This window comes from Rhinopithecus bieti, unplaced genomic scaffold (assembly GCF_001698545.2).
Source record: "Rhinopithecus bieti isolate Rb0 unplaced genomic scaffold, ASM169854v2 scaffold_71999, whole genome shotgun sequence".
Taxonomy (NCBI): domain Eukaryota; kingdom Metazoa; phylum Chordata; class Mammalia; order Primates; family Cercopithecidae; genus Rhinopithecus; species Rhinopithecus bieti.
In genome coordinates, this window is record NW_016826903.1 from 141,346 (window position 1) to 154,702 (window position 13,357).

A 13,357-nucleotide genomic window follows, 5' to 3' on the forward strand; every position below is an offset into this window, starting at 1 on the left:
AAAAAAAAAAAAACCTCTTTACACTGTTTCTAGAAAGTCAGCATGTATTTCTGGCTCGAAGTTTCTCTAGTGTTTTCTGTGGAAGGAATAAAAATTTAGTAGTTTCAGTTGTGTACTTCAGGCTTGAAAAATTAAGTCCTTCCCCCTCAGTTACACTTACCTTATGGAATTCTTTTGCCTTTGCTCTGTTTTGGGCATAAGCCTCTTGTTTTGCTTTTTCTTCCTTTTGTTGTTTCACTTCAGCTAGTTGATTGTATAACCTGTAAAGAACTTACATAGAATTAGAGACAAACATTGCAAAAAGTGAATCACTGAAAAAAAAATAAATAAAAATAAAATCAACCTTACCTTAGACCCCTTTGGTGCCTTAGAGCCTGTGTGGTCTTTCTGTCTTCAGGAAAAGATGCTCTGACTTTATTCACGCCCTTTAGACGACTCACAGATGAACCTGAGGAAAGAAAAGTGAAATCAAGTTGTAATGAGAAGGCTTTAAACATTTCAGGGAGTTGTTGAAGATTTTAAAAATTCAACATACTTATAGATGGTTTCTCTTTAATTGTTTTGATTTGAGAATTTTCAGAGAGACGAATTTTATTCCTTATTTCTTTCTCCCTCTGGTGGGATCTCTCCATAAATGATTTTTTTCTCTTTATAAATGCTTCTTGTAAGCTCCCTGGTATAGGTGTAAACCTTTGAGGGGTGTCTGTTGGGGGGAAAAGAAATTTATGACAGAAATAGGCAAAGTATCTACTTTCCATTAGAAGTGTGGAGACCATCCAAGGCTTACCAGTAGATGCTGTCCTTGGTTTTTCTATGGAAAGTTCTGATACAGCTGGATAATCTGAGGCTTCTGTTTCTGATACAAGAGGCAGAAACTCACTCACCTAATGGCAAGAAATTTGCACGTTTTATTCAACTTTTAAATGTCCCCACCCCCCGCCTTTTTTTTTAAAGAAGGGGTCTTGCTCTGTTGTCACATTAGAGTGCAGCGGTATGATCACAGCTCACTGCACCCTCAGCCTTAGCTGGGTCTACAGAGACCCGCCACCATGCCTAATTTTTGTATTTTTTAAGGGATTGGGTTTTGCCTTGTTGCCCAGGCTGGTTTTGAACTTCTGGGCTCAGGCTCCACTGCCCTCACACCTCTAGGCCTCTGTTTAGATAGCTTTATTCTTACTGCCTCCCTACTACTGTAGTAAAATTACCAGTTGTTCTGAAGTCATTTTTCAGTATCTTGGAATAAGTTTAGGTAAAACTTCCAACTTGGCTCCATAGTTCTGCCAGAGTCTCGGAGACAGCCATAAATTGGAGTGGGGATTAAAAGAAAATGGCAGTGGTTGACAGAATAGTGAAAAAGTTTAAGACAAATTGAGAGTTGGTGGGGGTGTCAGCTTAGTTAAATCCATAGCATAATTCCCCCCAATGAGTACCTTCTGATAAGTTGTAAGAGACGATCAACTGGTTTGCTCATAATGGGATAAAATAGAAGGAATGCTTATTAAATTTACCTGAAAGCTGCTTTTTGCTTCATTCTCACTCTTTTCTTCTAGGGTTAAATTTGCAAAATCCATTTCAGCAATACTGATATCACTGGTGCTTACTAAAGTTAGTTCTGGTTCTTCCATTATACCATGGCCAGTTTCTGTTTCCTGTGAACCACAATTAAAAGGAAAACTACGTCAAAATAGCCTTAAAACTAATAATTTTGTATATAATGCATTTTTTGCAAGTGTATATAAATGTGAAAATGGAAGAAGAAAAGCAGTAATTGGCAAAGAGCAACAGATCAGATTTCCTTAGGCTTTTGTAACTCCAGCATTCAGTTTTAGAAATACTGGAGTCAACTTTGGGGAAAGGATGAAATAGTTTGACAATGGACTGAAAGTATCTACCACAATGATTACAAACCTAAATGCTTGTAGCGTTGGGCAAAAAATAAAAACGCAGGTTGGCTGGGGCTGTGCAGAACTGTATCGTGTCTAAAGGGAGCAGGAGTTGACTGGGCTGCTGCCAAATGTGGGCCACTGACAGCCAACAGATTATAAGTGTTTCAAAGGAAGTATCTAAACACTGAACAAGAACAAAAGCAGCCAAATAAAATTAATTCTTATTTTCAATCTGTTGTGCTTATTTGTGGAAGGATAAACTGCACATACTGCTAGATGAAAACCAGTCACCAGTTGACTGGTGTTGAAAGGAAGCAGATTATAAGTTGCTTAGTATGAGGAGCAAGATTCCAATACTTATTCCAATAATGGACTACATTGCAATGAGGCTCAATACTGAAAGTGCTGAAGCACAGGCAGAACCACCATTTTTCAGGGAAGTTGGAGAAAGGATATCTGAATTGGAAGAAAAAGGATCTTTTGTAAAGTACAATCAGAAGACAGCTTTCAAATTTTTAAGTTTCTTCATTATGCTGGATATTTCCAGTGATCACAAGGAATATTAACAAGTAGTTTTGCTTGTATTTTGTTTCAGGTTTTTCCTGCCAGGCATTGTGGTGTGTCCAAGCTACTTGGGAAGTTGAGGCAGGAGGATCCCTTGATCCTAGGAGTTTTGAGTTCAGCCTGGGTAACACAGCAAGATCTTCATCTCTAATATTAAAAGAAAAATATTTTTTCCCAAAAAGGAACTTAAATGTTATTTATACAACACTGATTTCACTTACCCAGACTGGTATAGAGCTCTGTAATGAAAATGATCTGGAACTTGCAAAAAGCTCTGATTGACTTAGTTGAGATAGTTTTTTGGTGATTTTGGAATGTCTGTTTCAGCTGAATTCTCAAAACATTTTCATTTTGAGTAGTTAAGGAATATGGTGCCTGAACTGAAGTCCCCATCTCCACACATAATTGAGAGTCAATTTCCTCTATCTGTGGATTTATGTCTAAAACCCTACAGGTTTCATTTTTATTATCTTCAGTGAGTCCTTGACTTTGTAAAATTGTAACAACCCCTCTTTTTGATAGTTCTTCAAAGCCCATCCTTTCCTTTCTGCTTTCTAGTTGGTGTTTTATTGAGCACTCACTAGAGTTAGAACCACATGGAGTGCTATGTACATTTAATTGATCAAATACATTAGCTTCATCACATGAACTGTAGACTGAACTTAAGTTTCCTACAGAAAGCTGGAAATGAACACCTTTTTTCTTGTTTTGTAGTATTTCAGTATGTTCTTCAGAGGAATAGTTCTGATTTTTCATGCCTTGGGAAGAATCCCTTGCTTCAATGCTAAAAATACTTGGTAGATCAGCATGCTGGCTCTCCTCCTGTGAAGAATATTCTGGCAGAAGCTGTTCAAAACATTGTTCAGATCCTGCGTTAAGAAATTTGAAAACCAGTTAATCATTGTTACATGTTGTAAAACTTGGATACTGACAGTCTAATAGTTTGTCATCCAATTGCAATTTTAGGCATAAAAGTTGATGTGTATAAACATGAATACAAAGATAAGGATGGTCACAGTGATTTCTCAAACTACTCTACAGCTCACACCAAGTATTTTTTTTTTCTATTAACATTTAATAAGGGCAATATGGCTATAAACTGAAGATGTTGTTCCTTTATTAGTGAATATGATTTTAATAATAGAAAGAATAAAGCATCCATGTGTCTCAATTATGTGTATATATAATTTGTACATTCTTGTGTATCTCATGTATGTATGTATATATAATAATTTGTACAAAAAGCTCAAGAAGAATACTTGTTTTCTATGTTGCCAGGCTGGTCTTGAACTCCTGGGCTCCAGGGATCCTCCTGCCTCAGCCTCCCAAAGTGCTAGGATTACAGGCGTGAGCCACTATACACTGGCCTAAGAATACTTAAACCGGCTGGGTGTGGTGACTCATGCCTGTAATCCCAGCACTTTGGGAGGACAAGATGGTGGATCATCTGAGGTTGGGAGTTCAAGACCAGCCTGACCAACATAGTAAAATCCTGTCTCTACTAGAAATAGAAAATTAGCTGGGTGTGGTGGCACATGCCTGTAATCCCAGCTACTTAGGAGGCTGAGGCAGGAGAATCGCTTGAACCCCAGAGGCAGAGGTTGCAGTGAGCCGAGATCGTGCCACTGCACTTCCGTCTGGGTAACGAGTGAAACTCAGTCTCAAAAAAACAAACAAACAAAAAACCGTAAACTGTTAACTATCATATAATGATTGAGGTAGGGAAATTGAGGAACAAGAGGCAATACTTTTCCTTTTATTTGATAATGTTCAGTATTGTTTAAAAAAAATGCATGTATTACTTCTGTAATTTAAATTTTTTTTTTAACACCCAGGATAGGGGTGAGAACAGGGGTGAGGACAAACCAAGAGGTGCTAGGCTTAATTTCTAAGGAAATGGATGTAAAAAATGAAAAAATTAACTTTTTCTGACTTAGTCGTACATACCCCCAATAATATTTTCTGTAGCAAAACTGTGAGCTCCAACATGAGCCAAGTTAGTGTCAGGTTGCTGATTTGGGCTTGTGTTAAGAGAAGAATGCATGCTGGTCCTCCTCAGCGCTGTGAAATAAACTGTACTTTTGGATGATCCAGTAGCACAGTGGCTTTCAGATGAAGAATCTGATCTCTGGCAGGAAACAAAAGGGAAAGGCTGAAATACTGATTAGGTATTACCAATTGAATCAATAATCACTGTGTTCCTTTGGTATTACTCTTCCTTAATTACCACTTTACTATGACAGTAATGATTTGCTTTTTCAAATCCGGTTCTTTTCTTTTCTTTTTTTTTTTTTTTTTTTGAGACGGAGTCTCGCTCTGTCGCCCAGGCTGGAGTGCAGTGGCCGGATCTCAGCTCACTGCAAGCTCCGCCTCCCGGGTCCACGCCATTCTCCTGCCTCAGCCTCCCGAGTAGCTGGGACTACAGGCGCCGCCATCTCGCCCGGCTAATTTTTTGTATTTTTTAAGTGGAGACGGGGTTTCACTGTGTTAGCCAGGATGGTCTCGACCTCCTGACCTTGTGATCCGCCCGCCTCGGCCTCCCAAAGTGCTGGGATTACAGGCTTGAGCCACCTCGCCCGGCCCGGTTCTTTTCAATCAATATGAAAGAGACTTTAAAATGTCAGGCTATCAGGAAGCAGAAGCAGAAAGACTCAGGTTTAAATCTCAGCTCCTTTGTGTAGGAAGATACTTTAAATTTTGCAAAATTTTATTTACCTTACTGTTTAAATATGTTCCACAATTAAAAGTTGTTATCAAGCCTTTTATGGCATCATACTTCCTAGGTGGAGATAGGTGGATAGGACAAACAAATGCAGCTGTTTTTTTTTTTTTTTTTTGGAGACGGGGTCTCACTATGTTGTCCAGGCTGGAGTGCAGTGGCATGATCTCAGCTCACTGCAACCTCTGCCTCCTAGGTTCAAGTGGTTCTCAGTCCCCCGAGTAGCTGGGACTACAGGCATGCCACCACACCCAGCTGACTTTTTTTTTTTTTTTTTTTTTTTTTTTTTTTTTATTTTTAGCAGAGACAGGGTTTCACCATGTTGGCCAGGCTGATCTCAAACTCCTGTCCTCAAGCAATCCACCCGCCTCAGACTCCCAAAGTGCTGAGATTATAGGTGTAAGCCAACCATACGTGGCCCAATGCAGCTGTTTTCAAACTTGGTTCCACATTAGAATCACTTGGGGAGCTTAAAAAATAATAATAATAATTAATACTATCCGAGCACTCCGAGACTCTGCTTTAATTGGTCTAGGGTGTAGTCTGCGCAAGAGGATTTATTTATTTATTTATTTTTTATTTAAGTTTTCCATGTGATTCTTTTTTTCTGTTTCTTTTTTTAAAGACAGGGTCTGGCTCTGTCACCCAGACTGGAGTGTAGCAGCACAATCTCAGCTCACTGCAGCCTCTGTCTCCTGGGCTCAAGTGGTCCTCCCACTTCAGCCTCCCGAGTAGCTGGGACTACACGTGCACACCACCACACCTGGCTAATTTTTGTATTTTTAGTAGAGACAGGGTTTTGCCATGTTGGCCAGGCTGGTCTCAAACTCTTGGCCTCAAGTGATCTGCCCGCCTTGGGCTCTTAAAGTCCTGGGATTACAGGCATGAGCCACTGTGCCCGGCTTTCCATGTGATTCTAGGTTAAGGTTTAGAAGAACTCTTGTTCCAGTAGGAGAAATGGCTTAAAACTATTTTTGGATATTCACTGCAATGGGACATCTGCTTTAATATACCTGGTAAAAGTCTCTGTTGTCTGGAGAAATCCCAGAGGATGATGATGACAAGTCAAAATCTGGATGTGGTTCTAAGGGTTTAAACAGCTGATGATGCAAATTAGGAAAAATGTGTTCCAATTCTGGAAAGTCAAGGTCAACTGTTGGAATTTTGAGGGAAAAAAACCATAAATTTATTTTAAGGTAAACAGTAGAAAAGGAATATTAAGAACATATTCATAAAAGCTTATTTTCAGGTAACTCCAGTGTAACAAAACTTCAGTTTTCCCCATAATCAGCAGATGCTTTAAAGTTAAGTCCTATCATGATTATTTCAAAGGTCCAAAATATAGATCCTCTCAGTGACCAAAACTTTTAAGTTTTATTTTAGAGAAATTTAATTTTACTTTTTTTTTTAAAATAGAGATGGGATCTCAGTGTTGCCCAGGCTGGTCTTGAAATCCTGGGCTCAAGCAGTCCTCCTGCCTCAGCCTCCCAAAGTGCTAGGATTACAAGTATGAACAAACTTTTGACAAATACAAATTCTATTTCTACAGCCTTATGAGGCTAATTAGGATCAACAGGACATATGTAACCATTGCTTCAGTATAAGCTTAAAAAAGGAAAAAGGCTCACTGTATTCAGTGTTACTATGGGCCAGACATTGTGCTTTATGTGCACTATCTCATTTAATCTGTAACATTCCTCTTTTATAAAAGATGAAAAAGTAACTTGCCCTTGGTTTTGCAGCTAGGAAATGGTCAGGCTATGACTCAAATCCAGAACTGTCTGATTTCTGAGCTCCTGCTCTTATTTATCAGTAATACTGTCTCAGCCGTAATAGTTAACTCTGCAATGGTAAAGGAAGATTTGCTAATTAATCTCCTGCACACGTGCCTCAGTGAGTCTAACTGGTTCCAGATCCCCTTTCTCACTAAATGCCCTCAATATTTTCTGTGGTATAATGGTGTTGTAGCAGGCCATAAGAACTTGAAGCTCAAACAATCACTGCATAAAATTAAAAATGACGAAAGGTGAAAATTTAAAACATAATTTTGCCCTGCAAATCTGTTTTTTCAGGTATCACATTTGCTTCATTAATGTACTTGTCTATCATTTGCCGAAAGTGTGTGTGAGCACAGGTAGTTTCATCCACTGCAGGCAACAGAGATTTATGAACGTCTGAAGAGTTCCGCCACTGATAAATATCTTGTGTTGAAGGAACTATGGAACTTATGTTTGTTTCCTGTTCTTTACCGGTGGTAGATTCTTGCTTGCTATCATCCATGTGCTCTGAAAATGACTCTGAAAATTGAGTTTAATGAAAATATGTAAATAGGTCAGGCGTGGTGGCTCACGCCTGTAATACCAGCACTTTGGGAGGCCAAGGCGGGTGGATCATGAGGTCAAGAGATGGAGACCATCTCGCCGACATGGTGAAACCCCGTCGCTACTAAAAATACAAAAATCAGCTGGGCGTGGTGGTGCACACCTGTAGTCCCAGCTACTCTGGAGGCTGAGGCAGGAGAGCCGAGATCACGCCATTGCACTCCAGCCTGGCAACAGAGCAAGACTCTACTTCAAAAAAAAAAAAAAAAAAAAAAGTAATTGACAGCCACGCTATATTCCTTTTAATGTAATATTCCTTATACACATACTGTACTGGGTACTTCCTTACAGACATATTTTAGTGGAGAGGCATGGTAATACATGTTGTTAAGAGATCGGTACAACCATGAAATTTGCTCAGATAGGTTTCCACTGAATGGAAAAATATATTAGTAACTGCTTCTCAAAAGTGTTGTTGGGGATCCACAGAGCATCCCTGTTACTTCCAGTAATGTTTAGAATACCATACGCTCCAATGTTTTTCTGGGTGTGAATATTTTATTTTATTTTATTTTATTTTTTTTGAGACAGGGTTTCACTATGTTGCTCAGGCTGGAGTGCAGTGGCGCGATTGTGGCTCATTGCAGCCTTGACCTCCCAGGCTCAAGTGATCCCCTTACCTCAGCCTCCTGAGTAGCTGGGACTACAGGCACATACCACCACACCTGGCTAACTTTTGTATTTTTTGTAGAGATGGGGTTCTACCATGTTACCCAGGATGCTCTCAAACTTCTGGGCTCAAGTGATCCTCCCACCTCAAGGTGCTGGGACTACAGGCATGAGCCACCACACCCAGCCATACTTTACTTTTGAGATTTAGAGGAACTGTTCCCCAAGGTGTATCACGAAAAACCAATGCTTCCTTCCATCACTGTACTGCAACTCAACTGGTGCTGGTCTTTCAACTTATTTATAAACATTTTGACCTTATTACCTGGATCTGTAAGGCTCAAATCTGTGTTTTCATAACTTAAAAGGCTTCCAGTGGAAACGGTTACTGAAGATAATGGCTCATGAGAAAGTGTTTTAGCCTAGAAATTAAGGGGAATATCAGACCACAATGTAGCAAGTAGTATGTAGGAAAACCCCAAATCACCAACCCCAGCAGTTGTCATTTCTGAGCTCAGGTCAAGTGTAGAAACCTTCATAGTTACAAAGATCAGTAGTAAAACCTTTTCATCATTGCCCAGAAATGATTAGGCTTTCACAGACATACATACGCACCGCACCCCCCCCACCCTCAATCTCATTCATTCCTACAGCTGTTATCTTTATAAACACATGTGCCTGCACACACACACACACACACACACCCACACACACACCCACACACACACCCAACATATGTCCTTATTGTTTTACATTGTTTTATAGTTTTGCTTCTCAGAACTGTAGAGATCATGCATCAGGTAGACTGGAAAGCCTTCTGATGCTCAGATTTGGCTAGTTTCATCATTGATCCACTTCAGTAAAAGCAGATCTCAGATAATATGAACTTTAATGTTATAATACAGCTTCTGTAAACTAAACAGAAGACAATATGAAAGCCAAACAGCTCTAAAAATCAAGTGAACATTAAGACATTACTAACCTTATCATCTGGCTTCACAATTGGACCCAAATACGTATGTTCTTCCTCCACAGCATAACTTAACACTGCATGATTTTCAACAACAGATTCCTTCACCTTAACTGAAAAATGGATTTTGGAGTTCAAGATGGGAGAAAAATATAGTTGGGATAGGACAAATCAAATTCTTAGCACCACAGGACACCATTCCCTGCTTTCCTACAATCTACTTTCTCATTTTGTTTCTTAAAGTTGTATTTTCTTAGATCAAAGAAAAAATTCACCTTATTTGTTAAAAACATTTCACTAGTCAGCACAATATAATTTTTCCTGGAAAACTGTGGCTATTGTTATTTTATGAATAAAATGCTTTAAGAAATTTGAATATGAGGTCTAAAAGCTAGAAAAGAACCAGTGTGATGAGAAATGCTTTTGCCACTATTTTAAGTGGAAAAGCAAGCATATTAAATCATAAACACAGTATGGTTCTAAAGATGAGAAAACATGCATATAAAAGAGACAATAAAGAAAACACCAGGGCCAGGGGCAGTGGCTTACACCTGTAATCCCAGCACTTTGGGAGGCTGAGGTGGGCGGATCACTTGAGCTCAGGAGTTCGAGACCAGCCTAGGCAACATGGTGAAACCTCATCTCTACAAAAATTACAAAAGTTAGCCCGGCGCGATGGCAGGCACCTGTAGTCCCAGCTACTCAGGAGACTGAGGTGGAAGGGTGGCTTGCTTGAGCCTGGGAGGCAGAGGTTGTAATGAACCGAGAATGTGCCACTGCACTCCAGCCTCTGCAACAGAGCCAAACTCCGTCTCAAAAAAACACACCAAAATGTAGCCAGTGGTGGTTTATGAATGGTAGCACAAGGAGTAATTTTTACTTGTACTGTACCTTTTAGTGCCTTCTATTATTTTATTTCATTATTTTAGAGACAGAGTCTTGTTATGTTTCCCAGGCTGGTCTTGAACTGCTGGCCTGAAGTGATCCTTCTGCCTTAGCCTCCTGAGTAGCTGGGATTATAGGCATGAGCCACTACGCCCAGCTTTTTTTTTTTTTTTACAGCTTTCTAAATTCACAATGAGCATATATTACTTTTATGATGAATTATTCCTAATTATATTTGATATATTAAAACATTAAAATTATACTTTCTGTCTCATATTAACAACTCATGTATTCTGAGCTTATTTTCCTTCTTATTCCAAGTGACCAACCGACACTTGTGAGAAAGCTCACCAAGACATATTGTAGTCTGTGGCTCTGAAAAATACAATTAAAACTGCTTCACTGAATATAAACAAAATTCTGCTTCATAATCTCAATGATATTAGAACATATGCACATTAAAGGCATATTTCTTAAATGTTTAAGAATTATTAATCATTCATTTTATTTTTTTAAAGACTAATCAAGTGCAGTAGTGAGAAGAGGGAAAAGAATATAACAAAGAGTTCGATCTGTGACTGTAAATAATTGATTGAGATAACTCATTACATTTGGACCAGGAGAATTATTTTTCAAATGCAGACCTAATAAACAAACAGATAGGCATGGTGGCTCACCCCTGTAGTCCCAGCAACTCAGGAGGTTGAGGTGGGAGGATTTCTTGAGGTCAGTAGTTTCAGACCAGTCTGTATAACCTAGGAAGACCTCATCTCTACAAAAAAATAAAAAATTAACTGGGCATGGTGGCATGCTCCTGTAATCCTAGCTATCTCGGAGGCTGAGGCAGGTGGATGGTTTGAGCCCAGGATTTTGGATTTTGAATGAGCTATGACACCACTGCACTCCAGCCTGGGCAACAGTGTGAACAACTGTGCCTTGAAACAAAACAAAACAAAAAAACCAGGAAAAATAATAAAATAATAAAATAATAAAATAAAAATAAAAAAAACCTCACACACACGTATACATCTATCTGTGAGTACAGATATTTATTCATAAAATAACATATATTATGGTTAATGAAGCAGAAACAAAGCTAATAGCAAATCTTTGTCTTTATTTTTCTTGAGACAGAGTCTCACTGTGTCACCCAGGCTAGAGTGCAGAGGCACGATCTTGGCTCACTGCAACCTCTGCCTCCCAGGTTCAAGAGATTCTTCTGCCTCAGCCTCCCGAGTAGCCGGGACTACAGGTGCGCACCACCACGCCTGGCTAATTTTTGTATTTTTAGTAGAGATGGGGTTTCACCATATTGGCCAGGCTGGTCTTGAACTCCTTCCTTGTGATCTGCCCACCTCGGCCTCCCAAAGTGCTGGGATTACAGGTGTGAGGAACCGTGCCTGGCTGATATTTGTCTTTAAACACCATATATTTTTTGGATGACAGGGTCTTGCTCTGTCGCCCAGGTTGGCTGGTGAAATTTTATAGTGAGTCTTTATTTTCTCTTCTATTCGTAAGCAGCTCATTTTAAAAGCTAATTGGGAAATGAGAAGCTAATCTGGGTTGTTCAATTCAATCATAATAATTACAATTATTTACTGTCATCTGTAATATACCTAGAAGACTCCCTCAGTGGAGGGATGAATGAATTAAGACAGCATTTGCGTAGTAGTAAGAAGTGAAAAATAAAAGTGAGAGAAAGGAGCAAGATCAGAGTCACTGAAGATGTTCAAAGATTCAGTGGATAGGTCCCTGAAAGCTGAAGAGAAATAACTGTCATCATTTGGGATGTGGTTCACTGATAACAGTTCCTAAAAAGGGAAAGTGACATAATGAAAGTAACACCTTACTGTTATCTTTTCATGCCATGCAGGAAAGCACCATTTCCTGTTTTCCTACAAAGGCAGACAGTACAAAGCTTGCAGTTAGTGGCTCCATCTTAAAAAATCTATTAAATCAAGGTGTGGGGTGGAAACAATGGAATAGTAGTAACAAGACAGACCTTTCTAAAATGGAAACAATCTGGGCCAGGCGTGGTGGCTCACGCCTATGATCCCAACACTTTGGGAGGCCAAGGTGAGAGGACCGCTCAAGCCTAGGAGGAGTTCAAGACCAGTCTGGACAACACAATGAGACCCTGTCTCTACAAAAATTAAAAAATTAGCCAGTGGGGTGGTGCATGCCTGTAGTCCTAGCTACTCAGGAGGCTGAGGTGGGAGGATCAATTTAGCCTGGGAGGTCAAGGCAGCAATGAGCTGTGGTTGCACCACTGCACTCTAGCCTAGATGATAGAGCAAGACCCTGTCTCAAAATAGAATAAAATAAAATTGAAACAATTTGAATCTGGGAATGATTCTGAGAAAGAGAAAAGGCGTCCCTGGTATCCAGGAGCTGACCAGACACTATCAGGTAGGCCCTGGTGTTCTGTTAAACATCAACAATTCCATGGAATGCCAATCTCAGAAACGGCCACTCTGTGACCATGATAAAGAAAAAAAAAAAAATGAGACCCTTTGTAACCACATCTGAACACAGACAACCATGAATATTGTCTAAACCACAAGAACGGCCAAGCATTCCCTCATCCTGGCTAACAGGAGTGACTGCTGCTGTTTTACCAGTTACAACTTTAGCTTCACTTCCATTCATACCACCTCCTAGATAAGAACTTTTCAGGTACCGAAACAGAATTACTCCTGCTTCCTGACAACATCCAATACTAATAATCAAAAAGCCCTGTTTCCTTGAATCCTTCTCCCAATCCCCTAAAACAAGCGCAAATCCTATAAGTCCTTTCTAAATAACCATTTACTGAGATGCCTCGTGGTTGCCCATGGTACGCATTCCCCCTCACTGCAACAGGTCAGACACTCAGCTTTGTTCAACTATAGGTGTGTTCCTCGTAGTCTTTAGCTAGAGGATATCAACGAGTAGAATAAAAAGAAAATGCAAATATCCATTGTGTAAATAAAAAAGAGTGATGCGGGGGCGGGGTGGGCTAGAGCAAGAGAGATGAATAGAAGCTTCCACCAACTGTCCTCATCACAGGAACTTCAAAGTTGGCAACTGAGGTGGGAAATTAAAGAAAAATAAAATTAAAAAGAAAGAGAAATAAGCTTTCCTGTATTAGGCTGACTTGTCCCAGAGGCAGCAACAGGCACAGCCCAGACCCAGGAAAAGTCTTAATAATATTATTTAATGTGCTCTGGAGACTCTCCCTCCCAGCACTTCCTCAACATGGGGAGAAGAAAAACAAGTTTTCCTTTGTTTTATGGTATGAGTTTATAGATTCTTGTTCTCTGTAACTAATAACTTCAATTATTCTTTTTTTTTTTTTTTTTTT

At 39.6% G+C, this 13,357-nt stretch overlaps 1 protein-coding gene across 1 annotated transcript in view; it reads right to left on the reverse strand.

Moving 5' to 3' along the window:
- CEP295 (centrosomal protein 295) overlaps positions 1-13,357 on the reverse strand; it is a 74,862-nt gene continuing 61,505 nt past the window's right edge. Inside the window, 14 exon segments of the mRNA XM_017863687.1 lie at positions 1-76; positions 161-260; positions 349-448; positions 536-703; positions 788-884; positions 1,509-1,649; positions 2,672-2,757; positions 2,760-2,792; positions 2,795-3,319; positions 4,398-4,578; positions 6,183-6,322; positions 7,419-7,466; positions 8,485-8,581; positions 9,142-9,242. Of these exon segments, the coding sequence (XP_017719176.1) occupies positions 38-76; positions 161-260; positions 349-448; positions 536-703; positions 788-884; positions 1,509-1,649; positions 2,672-2,757; positions 2,760-2,792; positions 2,795-3,319; positions 4,398-4,578; positions 6,183-6,322; positions 7,419-7,466; positions 8,485-8,581; positions 9,142-9,242 (1,856 nt within the window). The 3' untranslated portion in view covers positions 1-37.